The sequence below is a fragment of the Tenrec ecaudatus genome, chromosome 18, assembly GCF_050624435.1.
Source record: "Tenrec ecaudatus isolate mTenEca1 chromosome 18, mTenEca1.hap1, whole genome shotgun sequence".
NCBI classification, from domain to species: Eukaryota; Metazoa; Chordata; class Mammalia; order Afrosoricida; family Tenrecidae; genus Tenrec; species Tenrec ecaudatus.
In genome coordinates this window covers 28990506-29005572 of record NC_134547.1, presented here as the reverse complement: position 1 = coordinate 29005572, position 15067 = coordinate 28990506, and the positions used below count along the sequence as shown (strand labels likewise).

General features: G+C 48.1%; 1 protein-coding gene and 1 non-coding gene across 2 annotated transcripts in view; both read left to right on the top strand.

Moving 5' to 3' along the window:
* WDR88 (WD repeat domain 88) overlaps positions 1-9183 on the top strand; it is a 55110-nt gene extending 45927 nt beyond the window's left edge. Inside the window, exons 9-11 of the mRNA XM_075536691.1 lie at positions 432-500; positions 7033-7125; positions 9007-9183. Coding sequence (XP_075392806.1) covers positions 432-500; positions 7033-7125; positions 9007-9183 — 339 coding nt within the window. The remainder of the gene's footprint in view (positions 1-431; positions 501-7032; positions 7126-9006) is intronic.
* Positions 9184-13858: 4675 nt separating this feature from the next.
* TRNAT-AGU (transfer RNA threonine (anticodon AGU)) lies at positions 13859-13932 on the top strand. The gene has a single exon. It is a non-coding gene; the product is annotated as a tRNA-Thr (tRNA).
* Positions 13933-15067: the final 1135 nt, after the last annotated feature.

Below are 15067 nucleotides of genomic sequence, written 5' to 3'. Positions count from 1 at the left end.
ATGAAGGAAGATCACAGGCTGGTGGGTGAAAAGTCTTGTGGATCCAGTGGTGGTGGAAGCATCTCTATATGGCTCCTCTAGCTCTTGAGTGTGTCTCCTTGGCAGTTAGGTGAAGCAGAGAGAGAGTGTGGCCCTCCTCCCAGGAAAAAAAGAGAGGAAGTTCCCAGAATCTTCATGATTAGGTCACACCCACAAAGAAGTGTCATTGGCTGTGACCTGATTGACAGGCTAAACTCCACACACATTACCATGACATACACATGAATCACAAGCCCTTTTATTTTGTATTCCACCTTAAATATTGTTGATGGAAACAGGTAGTACAATTAATTCCTTTTACTTAAATGTAAGCAACATGGGGTTCCTGACTTTTGTTGTAATTATAAAGGCATGCTTTCTAATTCACTGTTAAAATTTTATTTTTCCACCAGGGCCATAATGATTGGGTGATGGATGTTGCCATTAGCAACAACAAGAAATGGATCCTGTCTGCTTCAAAGGTAAAAGTGGTCAGCTTCTGAAGGACTTAAAATCAGTTGCCTTTTTTCAGAACTAGTGGTAACAAATAGGTTATTGCCAAGTAAAATTTCTGGGCAGGTTCAATTTGACTAGGTCACCTCCTTTCAGGGTGTTGCCTGAGAGAGCAAGGAGCAAGTCCTTCCATCATCTCCTATGAGGAGCTGCCAGAGATTTCTATGTTGGCACCACTGATATTTGAGTTTGGTGGGCACAAGGGCCTATTCAGACTGGTGAAACACAGAGAGGGCCTTGAAAGGAGAGTACTGATTCAAGGGCAAAGCAGAGGCCATGCCAAGGTTCCAGGGGTGGTGGTGGAGGAGGGGAAGGAGATTCCTGTCTCAATGGCACATGATGGCTGTGCTCCAAGTATGAGCACCTGGGGCAGGGAGTCAACATTCTCCGCCTTTCCTTGAGTCTCTCTCAAGATTTGAGCTTTCTAGGTATGTAAGACTGTGGACAAGTCTCTGCACATGACCAACTTTTTAGAATGTCAACATGGAACACAACTTTACTAAGCAAAACAAAAAACATAATAACAACCAAAAACTAATTCTATGCTTATGTGTTGTTACTTTAACATAAGAATATGAAAAATAGGTGCTTATTTGAAATTAGATTCTATTGTGTGTTTTCTACTTTTCTGTTACATCAATGCTATTATTGAAACAAAATAACAACAGCACCAGTTAAGAGTTGCAAATAGTAATAATTAGCAGTAACTATCAGGACCAGTGAAATAAATGAGAAATATATTAAAAATTCAATATCATAATCATAACATTTTATAATGTTTCTTTTTGTCCTCTGTAATAGCAACTTACTTTTACTTGAACATTTTATTGGCCATTTCATTTTTTAGAATTTATTGTATTTTTAAAGATATAAAATATATGAATTTTAATGAGAACATAGATGCAATAACAAAAAAGACAAAAACAAACTCACTGCCAACGAGTTAATTCTGACTCATAGTGATTGTATAGGAAAAACTGCTTCCTTGTAAAGAGTGTAACTATTTATGGGAGTAGAATGCCTTATCTTTTTCCCTTGGAGCAGCTGGTGGTTTCAAAATGCTGACCTTTTGGTTAGCAGCCCAATGTGCAATAAAACATATATATTTTACTTATAGTTCATTACAACACCAACACGGGCAGTTTCTTTCTGCCTATAATACAATTCAAAAGCCCACTGCCTCCAATTCTGACTCACAGCAGCCCTGGAGACAGGAGCAGAGAGCCTCATCGCCTTCCCCGGGTGCAGGTGAGCCACCAGTCCTGTGGCTGGCTGTGCAGCACGTACCCAACAGCGCCCTAGGCCTCCTCACAGCACGGTACTTCCTTTCCCAGTGGTACATCTCTGAATTGCTCAAAGACTAGGCCATTCTTCTTTATGTAGTGGCCACAATTCACTTTAATTCAAAGCTCTGGTCCTTCCAGTTCCAAGCAACACTGATTATGTGATGACATCAAGTTCAATGCCCTCTCAATAGCAATATTTGGGCAAAGTTTACGTAGAATTTTACTGATTCACAACAATAGGTTTTTATATTAGTAGGAATATTCCTTCCCAGCTCTCCAAAAGTGTCCATCCACATTTAATCTACAAATCTGTCTTGCTAGACCAGCTGCTTGTCAAACAGCTCCTTTAGCACTATAAATAAGTCATAGAGGCTACACGTGCTTAAAACAGCTATGATTTTAAAACACTATGAAACACGTTGGTTATCATCATAATTTAAATTCCGTTCTCAGGGAAAATGGTTTTAAAGCTTAGAGGTAATTTCAACTTGTGAAGTTAAAGTTGAATTTTAAGTAAGTTAAAGTTTCAGTAAAGAAATTGAGAAAGTTCTGTTTAACTTGGCTTCCCTTTTCTCATGATTTCTTCTGCTTTTTAAAATATAAATTGAATTGTAATAATGAATGTTTTTGACAAACTTAGACAAATCCATATCAAGTTGTGATATTCCTAAAACATGAAAAAATCCATTTAAATATTATATATATTAATAATTTTATTTGGTGCTCATACAACTCTTATCATAATCCATCCATACATCAATTGTGAGAAGCACATTTGTACATTCATTGCCCTCATCATTCTCAAAACATTTGCTCTCCACTTAAGCCCCTGGCATCAGCTCCTCATTTTTCCCCTCCCTCCCTGCTCTCCCCTCCCTCATTAACCCTTGGTAATTTATAAATTATTATTTTGTCATATCTTGCCCTGTCCGACGTCTCCCTTCACCCACTTTTCTGTTGCCTATCTCCCAGGGAGGAGGTCACATGTAGATCCTTGTAATTGATTCCCCCTTTCCAAACCACCCTCCCTCTACCCTCCCAGTATCGCCACTCACACCACTGGTCCTGAAGGGATCATCCACCTTGGATTCCCTGTGTTTCCAGTTCCTATCTGTACCAGTGTACATCCTCTGGTCTAGCCAGACTTGCAAGGTAGAACTGGGATCATGATAGTGGGAGGGGAAGGGGAGAAAGCATTTAGGAACTAGAGGAAAGTTGTATTTTTCATCGTTGCTACATCGCACCCTGACTGGCTCGTCTCCTCCCCAAGATGCTGTAAGGGATGTCCAGTGGTCTACAAATGGGCTTTGGGTCTCCACTCCGCACTCCCCACCTCATTCACTATGGTAAGATTTTTTTCTTCTGATGATGCCTGATACCTGATCCCTTCAACACCTTGTGATCACACCAACTGATGTGCTTCTTCCATATGGGCTTTGTTGCTTCTGAGCTAGATGGCCACTTGTTTAGCTTCAAGCCTTGAAGACCCCAGATGTTATATCTTTTGATAGCCAGGCACCATCAACTTTCTTCACCACATTTACTTATGCACCCATTTGTCTTCAGTGATTGTATGATGGAGGTGAGCACACAATGATATGATTTTTTGTTCTTTGATGCCTGATAACTGATCCCTTCGGCACCTCGTGATCACACAGACTGGTGTGCTTCTTCCATATGGGCTTTGTTGCTTCTGAGCTAGATGGCCGCTTGTTTACCTTCAAGCCTTTAAGACCTCAGACGCTATATCTTTTGATAGACAAGACCATCAGCATTCTTCACTACATTTGCTTATTTACCCGTTTTGTCTTCAGTGGTTGTGTAGGGAAGGTGAGTATCATAGAATGCCAATTTAATAGAAGAAAGTTTTCTTGCATTGAGGCAGCACTTGAGTGGAGACCTAAAGTCCTTCTGCTACCTTAATACTAAACCTATAAATATATGCATATAGATCTATTTCCCCATCTTCATATATAAATATATTTATGTATGTACATGTCTTTATCTAGACCTCTATAAATGCCCTTTGCCTCCCAGCTCTTTCCTCTATTTCCTTTGACTTTCCTCCTGTCCCACTATCATGCTCAGTCCTTACCAGGGTTTCAGCAATTCCTCTTGGTTACATTACCCTTGATCATGCCCTACCAGGCCTCCTACACCCTCCTCACCACTGATTTGGATCACTTGTTGTTCCCTTGTCCCTGGGTTTGTTAACACCACTACCTTTCCCCCCACTTCCCTCTCTCCCATTTCCCCTTGGAACTTTTGGTCCCATTGTTTTCTCCTCCAGATTCCTTGTTTTCTGGAAGCTCTACGAGATCATCTTTTCCCTTGCTCTTCCTTGTTTCTACACTACCCCTTTTCTACAGACCATTCCCAAGGAACGTGTGGGGTTCCTTCCTTTGTTTTTCAATCCAGCAACATTGCTATCTCTCATTGAACATATTTTAAACAGTTGATTGGACATTTTGCTTAATTCCAAAGCCTGGACTTCTACAGGAGTGGTTGCTATCAAATTCTTTTTATCTTGTGAATAGACTATACCAGTTGTTCTCAACCTTCCTAATGCTGAGACCCTTTAATACATTTCCTCATGTTGTGGTGACCCCCCCAACCATAAAATCATTTTCGTTGCTACTTTATAACTGTAATTTTGCTACTGTTATGAATCTGGCTGTGAAAGGGTCATTCTACCTCCAAAGGGGTCATAACCCACAGGTCGAGAACCTCTGCACTATACTTTTCTCTTTCTTTTTTTCTGTTTTGTGGGTTTTTCCTGTTGTTTAGGACAGAAATTTCTGTATTCTGTTGTGGCAATTATAGAGATTGAATTCTCCCATTCTTCCGGGTTTGTTTTTATTTAGTGCTCGGGCTATGTGTGCAGTTTTTCCAAATGAATCTCGCCAATTATGTATTCCTTGTTATGTGTGGTCACTGAAGTTTGTTTCATTACCTCTGCAGTCAGCCAATGATCTTAAATGCCTGGCTCCTAAAGAGGGAATAATAGAAACCAAGAAAGAGGAGAAGGAAGGACAAGAGGGAAGGGAGGCTGGGTGCATGGAAGGAAAGAAAGAAAAAGTGCCACCTCTTTTAATGCCCGCAACAGAGAACATCCTGGGAGTCCCTTCAGCTCCATGGGGGCTGAAACACAGTTTGAAACACTGCGCCGGCCTCCCAGTCATCAGAAGCAGCAATCGAACACATAACCCTGATTTTCTGGAGGCCCAAATCCTGCTTGCCCACTTTGGCACCAGCACCCACAGCAGGAACTGAGGCTGGCATCCTCGTGACTGTCTGCCATGGAGGCTGGTAGCCTTAAGCAACACTTGAAATACGCATAAATCCAACCATCTTCTTCATGGAGCTGTTTCCTGGATCCTGAAAGTGGGTCATTGGATTCCAGAGTTTCAAAAAGGTTCATTCAGGTAGTTCTTGTCAGGTCGATAGCTGTTCAGTGGAGGGCTTGAATCCTCGAGCAAGCTACTCTACCACATTCCATGGTGTCCTTGATTTTATTTCTGGATTGTTCCTTGCAAATGCTAGAAATACAGTTGATTTTTACGTATTGATTTTGTATGTTGTAATCTTACTGGACGTTATTGGTCCTGACAGTTTTCTAGTGGATTCTTTAAGATTGTCTACATATTAGATCATGTTATCTACATAGAGTTTTACTTTTTTTCAAATTTGGATGCCTTCTACTCTCATTTCTTTGCACATTGGTATTTTGGGGGCGCTGAAAACACTTTTGCCTGGTTTAGAAGTCCTTGCCTGTCTCATCCATGATGTGTGAAATGCCAGCTCCAAACGTGCTTTTGCAACCCCGTCCCCACCATAAAACCAGCTGCCATGGCGTTGATTCTGACTCACGCGAACACTATTTGCCAAAGAAGAATCGCGGCTCATAGTATATTCAGTGGCTGAGTTTGGAAGTGCATCACTATGTCCCAAAGCACATCAATCAAAGTCTTGCCATCCTGGCTTCTAAGGAGCCCTATGGCTATACTTCTTCCTAGACAGATTTGTTTGTCCTTTTGGCAGTCCACAGTGCTTTAATCGTCCCTCGCCAGCACCATGATTAAAATAAAGCAAATCTCTCTAGTCTGCCTTATTCAGTGTCCAACTTCCACACGCATGTGAGGTGATTGACAACACTGTGGCTTAGAGCAGGCGCGCTCGTAGGGACACCTTCACTCTTGCACACTTCAACCAGGTCTTGTGCAACAGCTTTAGGTATAGATTTTGTATCCTGCAACCTTGCTGGACTTGTTGATGGATTCTAGTCATTTTTCTTTTTTTAGTGGATTCCTAAAGATTTTCTCCCCACAAGATCATATTACCTACATACAGATTTACAGATTTTAGCCTCTTTTTTGGGATGATGTATGTATGGGTCATGCTGGCCTTGGTCTTGTAACTGATCCACTTTGATTATCTGAAGTTTTCAAAAATAGAATCCACAATGTTGAAAAATTATATGAGCATTATCATGATGCACGCAAGGAGCCCTCATGGTGTAGTGGTTATACACCGGTGGCTAACCACAGGGGCAGCATTTCGAAACCACTCGTCGCTGTTTTGGAGAAAGATAGGGCTTTCTACTCCTGTAGAAAGAGTTACAGTCTCAAACTCAAAGGGGCAGCTCTACTCTGTCCTATAGGGTTGCTATGAATCCACATGGACCACACAGCAGGGGCTCATGCTGTGAAGTCCAATAGTTGATCCACAGGCAAAGTAGAAAACAGAGTTGATGTTTGTGATTATAGAACACGTCATTGAACAATAAATTGTACCTTTCTCTGTAACAACTGATGGCCCATTATGGTGAATGGCGACTCCCAGTTGGCAACATCAGTGATGGCAGGGCTGGACAGGATCGTGATAGAGCTGTAGGACATGGATGAGCCATGCCTTCCCCACTGAAAGTCAACAGTGTTTTGCTTTCAGTTCCTCTTTTTTTGGAAACCTTATATAGGTTTTGTTCTTTGCTCCCTGCAAATTTCCACACTGGCCTCTGAGAATGAGCCTGTTTGTATCCTTGGAAGGGTTTGCAGGACATGACCTTTCAGTGCTAGATCGTAGCTGGTCACTGAGGAGCCTGGACAGTTGGCCACTGTACCTTTGCTCCTCCATGTCACCAGTAATGCCCTTCCCAGGTTCCTCAAAGCCTAATGAACCCATTTGTGACTGCTGATTTGTTATTGACTTGTTTTAGGATCAAACCATGAGACTATGGAATATTGAAGAGATTGACCAAATTCCTTTGGTAATCAATTACAAAAAGACCAAAGGCTTAAAGGTGACACAGGTTGGTATTGTGGTCAGGTGAAGCCTAATGGAGGCCTTCACTAATTCACTCTTCACATTCATTCAGCCTCTGGGGACCCAACCATGAACCAGTGGACTAAAATTTCCCCCATGTTCTAAAGGGGAAGACAAATGCCAAATCGCAAACCAAGAAAAACAGATAGCAAGTCACATGGTGATAAGCCAGCTGGTGAACAAGAAAACAGGACCCGGAATATGAGAGCCAAGAGCAGCAACACTGAACGGTGGCTGGTGTTGGTCTCATTTGTTCCAGACTTGGAGGAGGCGAGGGAGTGAGCAGTGCAGGTCTCTAGGGACAGGACTTCCCAGCAGAGGGGACAGTGCGCAGAAACCACATCAGGAGCAGGCCCAGAATGCTAAAGACTGGCCGGAGTGGTGGCGTGTATGTGTGTGAAGCAGGGTGCATGCGAGGAGGTGGGGCCAGAGAGAGTCTTGGGAGTGGAGGACCAGCTGGGCAAACAGCCAGGGAAAGGACCGCCCTCCTACGCTCCAGCAGCAGCCTTCCTGGTAGGGCCATCAGGGCCCCAGTACTCAGAGAAGGAGCCCAGAGTTTGGTAACAGTGGACACAACTGCTTCACCCAGGCCAACCTAGGGCTGACCACAGTGGCTGCTGTGACATCTCTCTGCTGGGACTTATCTGAAGACCCCTGGCTGCTACCTCAGAAAGGATACAGCACCCATGCTGGGCCCTCCTGACCCACCCCCTTCCTTTGGAATCATGGAACCATTGAGGCTTGTCTTCTCTCAGGTCCAGCTGAGAGCAAGCAAGGAGCTTTTGCCCAGTGCTGTGGGGCAAGGGAAGTGTGGGGCAGAAACCATGGGGACCTCAGAGTGGCCAGCTGTCCTCAGGGCTGGTGGTCATGCTGGTCCTCAGACTCTGGCAGCTGACTAGCTAATGAGCAGTGCCTTCCCCAGCCCTTCCCAGACACTGAGGGCAGGCTGCCCAGAGCCTCCTCTGTCAAACCCACTGATCTGGGTTTGGGTCAGGGGAGCTGCACTGAAGGAGAAGGTAGGTACAAGAAAGACCCCCGCCCCCCTGAAACTGTCATGAAAATCCATAGCATCTTGGCCTGAATCTGCATGAGAAACTCTGCCCCTGTGGGGTTTGCCTGGCTCTCCCTGCAGGCATCAGGCTCTCCCCGGAGGGGACCACAGGGCCTCTCCAGGGGAGGAGCAGAGGACACCAGCTCAGGATCAAGGCTAGCATGTCCCGATTTAGGTAAGGGTGGCAAAGCCAGGGCAGGATGCGCCACCTTGCAGGCTCGTCTGAGGGGACTGTGCCATGGTGGGAACCCCTGAGGGACCTCTACCCATGGCTGGAGAGTTCCCGTCCTGTGGGGCTGCTCGCTGCCTTGTGAGATGCAGATGGGATGAACTAACCAGGCCATTTGTGTCAGGTTCTCTCTGTGTTTGGACCAGAGGCAGGCTGACTGTCCTCAGGGACGGAGCAAAGGATGATCTTTGGCACCTGCAGCCAATTACCACCCCTGCTGTTGGCTTCCTTCTCACAGTTCTCTAGAGGCTGGGGGTCCCCAGGATGTCAGGGAGTCAGGAGTCCCCTTCATCCCCCAGTTGTATTCAGCAGTTGATGGGGTTGGGTACCCACAGCCCCATGGCAGGGGACAAGTAACTGTTCAGCCAATCCTTGGCAGGGCCTGCATAGCTTTTAAGAGGAAAGGGAGGGAGAGGATGGTGTGGCCAACCGCTCTGCTTGTGGGCTTAAAGACCGGACCACGTGGGGGAGGCAGCCCTCGCCTTTACTCTGCCCTAGATGGCTGGGTGAAGCGGGGATGGGAATTGCATGTCCTGGTCCCTCTGAGCAGCACTGCCTCTCTGCTCTCTTAAAATGTGCCGCGTCAGTGTGAAGGATGTGACAGGCCTTTCTCCATCTTCGAAAGTGACTCCTCTCTCGAAATATTCACCAAATGTGTGTTCTGCCGGCTGGACGAGAGGCGCCTGTCAGGAGAGGCCCCTTTACCACCATCCTCCTCCTCCTCCTCCGAAAGGGAAAGCTCCCAGGCCAACAAGATTGAGTGACAGCCCCGGCCTGCTGTCATATAGGCTGCAGGGCTGGGCAGAGACCTTTTTCTGGGGCCACCACCCAGCTGCACAGGCCCAGCAGACTGGAGCTGGGTGGATGGGGGGTGGGGGTCAGGATCTGTCTGGGCTCTTAGTACACGGCTGTCTCCTCAGTTCCCCCCCGCCCCCCAGCACCCTTGGGGAGCACAGTTTCTTTCTGGCTTTCACACCAAATAAATACAGATTTCTCTGGAACACTGCATGTGAATTTCAGAAGTACTTTGCTGATTTCTCTGCATTATGTCCCGGTGTTTGTCCAGTCTCGTTCTGGGATCACAGACTGGACTCACACTGCTTTTGGAGTGTGGAGCTGCCCTTCGGGTAGCCTTCGCTGGGGCCCGGCAACCCCCCCTGTGGAGCGGACACGAGAATGAACGTGTCCACTGCGGGTGAGGCTGCACCATGGCGAGGCACTGTGGGTGCCTTTCTGCATCGCACTCCCAGGCCAGCTGAAGGTTGGGGTGGACCCCGGTCAGAGAAAGACAGATAGATGGTGGGTGTTTTTGTCACAGGACCCCAGCCCCCTCAACTTCTAGAAAGCTCTGCAGCCTTCCACAGCACATCACACAATGTGAATCAACTCCTTCAGCTTTCAAGAGTAAGGCTTTCAGAGAATGAACATGAAGGGCCTGCTTGACTAGTCGACCTGGCTCACCTGCTTCTCATTAGACGTCAGTAGTAGTTCCCCTTGGTCCATCTTTAGTTTAATCCTTCACTTTATGCTTCTTGGAATGTGGCTGCCATGTTGTAGGGGCCTTAGCCTCATGGCGGAAACATATGGAGGAGGATTGGGGCATTCTTCCTGATGGTGGCCCCCGCTGAGCTTCCCACCAGTCCTGCCTGCTAACCCCGGATGCTAGCTGTGAGCCTCCAGATGATTATTTTCCGAGTTCACACCATATACAGCCGAAGAATCGCCCAGCTGGACCCAGTCAACCACAGGACCATTGTAGCTGCTAGGTGGCCCTAGCCCCTTCTGACTCACAGTAAACCTAGGTGCGACAGGAGACACTGCCTGGTCAAGCCATTCTCACAATTGCTCTGAGGTTTGAGGTCATGGTTGCGCTACCGTGTTGCTCACCTTGTGGAAGGTCTTTCTCCTTTTTTGCTGCCCCTCCAGTAGACACAGTGTCCCGCCCCCTGGGACTGGTCTCTCCTGGCAACATCCGCGATAAGGAAAGAGTGCTGTTTTAGAAACGCTGGTGGGTTGCACACTCTGCAGAGGGATGGGGTTTCTGCTCCCAGAAAGACTTGCAGCTGGGAAACCCCCAGGGGCAGCTCGGCTCTGTTCTATGGGGTCACTATGAGCTGTAATCTATTTGATGGCACTGAGTTTTGTGTTTTTAAAGCAACAGAGTTTTGTTGTAAATTATGTATTGTTAGATAACTGAAAAACAGTAGTATCAAAAAATAGTGTGCTTCTGTAGCAAAACCCTAAAATATGTGACTTTAGCTTTGAGCCAAGATATCAAGCAGTCAAGCACCTGGAGGTGACTGTGAGTGGAGGCTGCGGGGAGCTTGCTGTGGGAGCCAAGTGTACATAGGGCTTAAGTCATGCACTGTCAGGATAATTAGCAAACTGTCCCTTGCCAGGGTGAAGATAGAAATGATACATCATAAACTTATCAGTCTGGCTAAAGAGATCCAGGTAGAATGCTGACAGGGCCAACTTACTTTTCATAGCTCAGAGATAATTATTTTTATTAATCAACATTCAATGAAATCCAAAATCCAACTCTCCAATAAGCCTTCCAATTGGCCCAGAGCCATATGTGGTTACTCCATTGGACAATGTGAGGGGTTATGGACCATTTCCCCCACTCTGCAGATATCAATCAGACTGCAAGGACTACTAATACAACAATACTATTAAGTATTTATCAAGCTCCTGTCAGGAAGTAGAGGGCACCTCCAAAGGGGGTTGCAAAAGCACCTCTTCTCACAGTGTGGTCCCTGAACCAATAGCACAAGCATCACTTGTGAACTTATTAGAAACAAAAATCCTCAGGCCTTACCCTAGACTGCCTGAATCAAAGTCTCAGAGTGGGTGTGTTAGGCAGGGTTCTCTAAAGAAGCAAAACCAGGACACTTGGGAATATATATGGATAGATTTATACAGCACAAAGGAATACAACAGCTAATTAGTCCACCCAGCAGAACAGAGGGCTCAGTTCAACTCACTTCATGAAAAATGAATATACTGGAAATCCTTCAACTCAAGGACTGCTGGGTTCAAGGTCAAGGAAGCAGATGGCTAAGTCTTCCTTTTGGCAAGGCAGACAGTCAACCCACAGGCAGCAAACAGCAGGGCAGGTCACCAACAGTCAGCATATCAGGAGCTCAGCAAAGCAGTCCCAGATGGGATATCAAACTCAACAACACAAGATGACAGGATCCACCAGCCTCAAGCTCAACCCACCAGCCTCAAGCTCAACGCACCAGCAGCGTGGTAAACCAGGTCTGGAAGGAGCCTCGAGAGCTAAGGTCCACAGGCTAGCCTGGTAGTGTAGTTCACAAGTTCAGGCAGAGCACTAACTAAAGCAGCCACGTGCCATTCTGCTCACCAAAGAGCAAGAGAGAGAGGGGCAGGCCTTGCCAAGCCTTTTCTCTCTTTGTCCTCCAAACTGAGACCTGATTAATCCCACATGTTCCTATTGGCCAGGAGGGCACAATAAACCTACTTATCACAGTGGGATGTGACTGATATCTGTGTTTTAACCAGCCCTCCAGGTGGTGTTTATGATTATAGTTTTTTTTTATTTTAGTGGGTGCTCTTACATGTATTATAACAATCCATCCATCATATCAAGCGGATATTGTTGGCATCACCAATTTCTAAACATTGTCTTTCTTCTTGTGCCCTTTGATACCAGCTCCCCCCCACCTTTCACCCTCACGAACCCTTAATGTATTATGATTATTATTTATACATATCTTACATGGCACATTGTCCCCTTCACCTACTATCCTGACATTCATACCCCTAGAGGTGGGACATTCAAGTTTCAGCAGCACCTGCCTCAAGCGATTGCAATGAAGGGTTGTTATAGAATCGAGGGCAAAGTTGAGGGAAGCAGCCAAACTGCACCCACATTGCCACTGAGTTGACTCATGGTGGCCTATGTGTGCCCAAGGAGGACTGGAGTCCACAGGGTTTTCAGTGGCTGAGTTTTTGGAAACAGATCACCAGACCTTTAGACCTGAACCCTAAATTGTTAACCTTTTTGCTAGCAGGCAAGCATTAACTTGTTTGTGTCCCACCAGGGTGCTCAAAGAGAAGCTGCACAGGTAGTAAAACTCCACGAACTACCAGGTGGGAGGCCCACAAAATAACTAGAACTCAACAAAAGTAGGGGTCATGGAAGGAAGGCCACCGAGTGCAATCGAACAATACAGCCATACTAGGATGACGTCGAGGCAGAAAAGTCTGGGGATGAGATATACTCTGTCTTCTTGTTCCTCTGATTTTTTTAAAACTGGTGTTTCCATCGGGAGGAAGGCGAGGTTTTCTACACCTGTAAAGCGTTGCAGTCTGGGAAATCCACAAGAGCAGTTCTACCGTGTCCGGTCAGGTTGCTATGAGTCAGAATCCACTCCATGGCCTTGAGTTTGACTTTTTTGGCTTTGGTGTTTCCATTGCCTAAAAGCAATCAAGAACCAGAGGGCAAAGAAGCCCACAGCAGAGAGTGCCCCCTTCCCTCTCTCTTCCACCTCTAGCTATCGCAAATTACGTAACAAGATTACAGCGAATAAAGGGTCCAATCTTGCTTTTTCATTTTAAAAAGTTTAATTACAGGAATGCTTTCGTTACCGCCATCCTGTGTGTGAGCCCCCTAACCTGGGAGTCATTTGGGCAAGTCCGCGACGACTCTGGATGACTAGATTTCCGCGGGCTGTATGTAGACACGACGGAGTTGTGACTGTGTTGCCCCAAGTCCACTCCACGACGTCCCAGCCGTTGAGTCCTGCGCTCGTGGTGCTTTGGCATTTTCTTCTCCCTCACTGCTGGGCACTTGGCTCGCTTCTCGTCTGTTTGGGCTTCTGGCTTTGCTAGGACAAAGAATGCTGCGAGAACGTTTCTGTGCAGGTGCTTTGCACTGACCTGCATTTCTGTGCACGAGCATCCCACCCGAGGAAACGCTCAGGGAGTGGATGCGCGGTGTCTGGTCTTCAACCACGCCGGGAACCGAGTGAGTGAGTCGGCGCAGGAGTGTCGTCCAGCTCAGGCGGCAGAACGTCCGCGCGTCGGGGCTCCAAGGATGCCCACGGCCCGTCAGTGTCCCCCGGCCCCCTCGGGACTCCGGATGCCACTCGGCCTCACGGCCCGTGGAAAAGCGGCCGCATGGAGGCCAGGGGGCGAGGTCGCGGGTCTCCTCCGGCAAGGGCCTGGCAGGCAAGAGGCCGCTCGGCCTGCCCGTCCCGACTTCACACGACTCTCGTCGCGAGACCGCGAGGCCTGGAAGAGCCGCGCGAGCTTCTGGCTTCTTGGAGCGAACCCGTATGACGAAATCACGGAGCTGGTTTCAAGTTCCACAGCGCGCCTGCGCTAGCGACAGGCAACCCATATGCGCATGCGCGCGGTGCCGAGTGGCAAGAGTGATGAGAGGCGAATTCTCGCGCTGTTCGTGCGGGCGGCGCCGTGGCTTAGTTGGTTAAAGCGCCTGTCTAGTAAACAGGAGATCCTGGGTTCGAATCCCAGCGGTGCCTGGGCCGGGAAGGCTTTTGGTATTTTTGAAAAAGGGTCCTTGCATTTACACCTAGCCCTCCGACAGGTCTTCCGCTGGGCTGAGAGGCCGACGGGCCTTTTTGCAAGAGCGCGGCCTGCGGCCCAGCGTCGCCCCCGGCCCGGAGCGCCCAGCTGTAAGCGCTGGCCAGCCTCGCAGCTTCCGCTGCCGCAGCCCGGCCGCCCGCGGACACCGAGGAAAGGCCCGTGGCCCCTGCGGACAGCTGCGGGCCGGCCCCGGGTCGCCGCGCAGAGAAGCGGCCTCGGCCTCGGGGGCCGGTGTTGGCCCTGCGGCGCGACGGACGCCTGCGAGTCGGATGGTGCTCGGTGCGCCCCGGCGGGCGGCGACCAGCAGCCGCTGGACGCTCGGTGTCCCCGCGCCGCCTGCGGGGTGTCCCGGCCGGGCCTGGCCTTGGGCGCGCGTGACCGGAGGCGCGGGCGCTTTTACAAACGCGCTCCTGGGGTCCTCACGTCTAAGTCCGCAGGTCGACGTCCAGTCCAGCGAGGGGCTGAGAAGAGGAGCAGGAGGAGGGAGCGGGAGGATCAAACTTCGATCCCGGCTGAAGCGACCTGAGATAGGACTGGGCAGCAGAGCCGCCCCCATGGGTTCCCGAGGCTGGAAATGCTTAGGGGAGCAAACGCATCAAGTTTCTCCTGTAAAACAGACAGGGGCTCCAAACTGCCCACTTTATAGTTAGCCCTCTAGCTAGAACTAAGGGGACTAACCCTAACCCCGACCCTAACCACCCTAACACCCTAGACCAGTTACAGGCACGTAAGTCCCTTTAGTTCTAGTCTGTCTGTCTGTCTCTCGCCCTCTCTCTCATTTTTTGTCCTTGGTTGTTGTTTGGCACTGAGTGAAACTTTGGGATCCTGGATGATCCAGTGTTGATGTGCTGGTTGTAAACTGGGTTTCTGTCACGATGTGGCTGGTTTACTTCTGGTCCATCCTAACTCCTAGTCCAAGGTATCGAGGGTCCGTTTTGAGCCTGTGCCTGACTGATGCCTCAGAGACTATGTTGCTTACAAGTGTGAGTCGGATTCAGAGAGGGTCCCTGGAGAAGCAAAGCGTTTGGGTGGGAATCATCAGTCTTAGAATGCAGCTGGTGGCTCTGATTA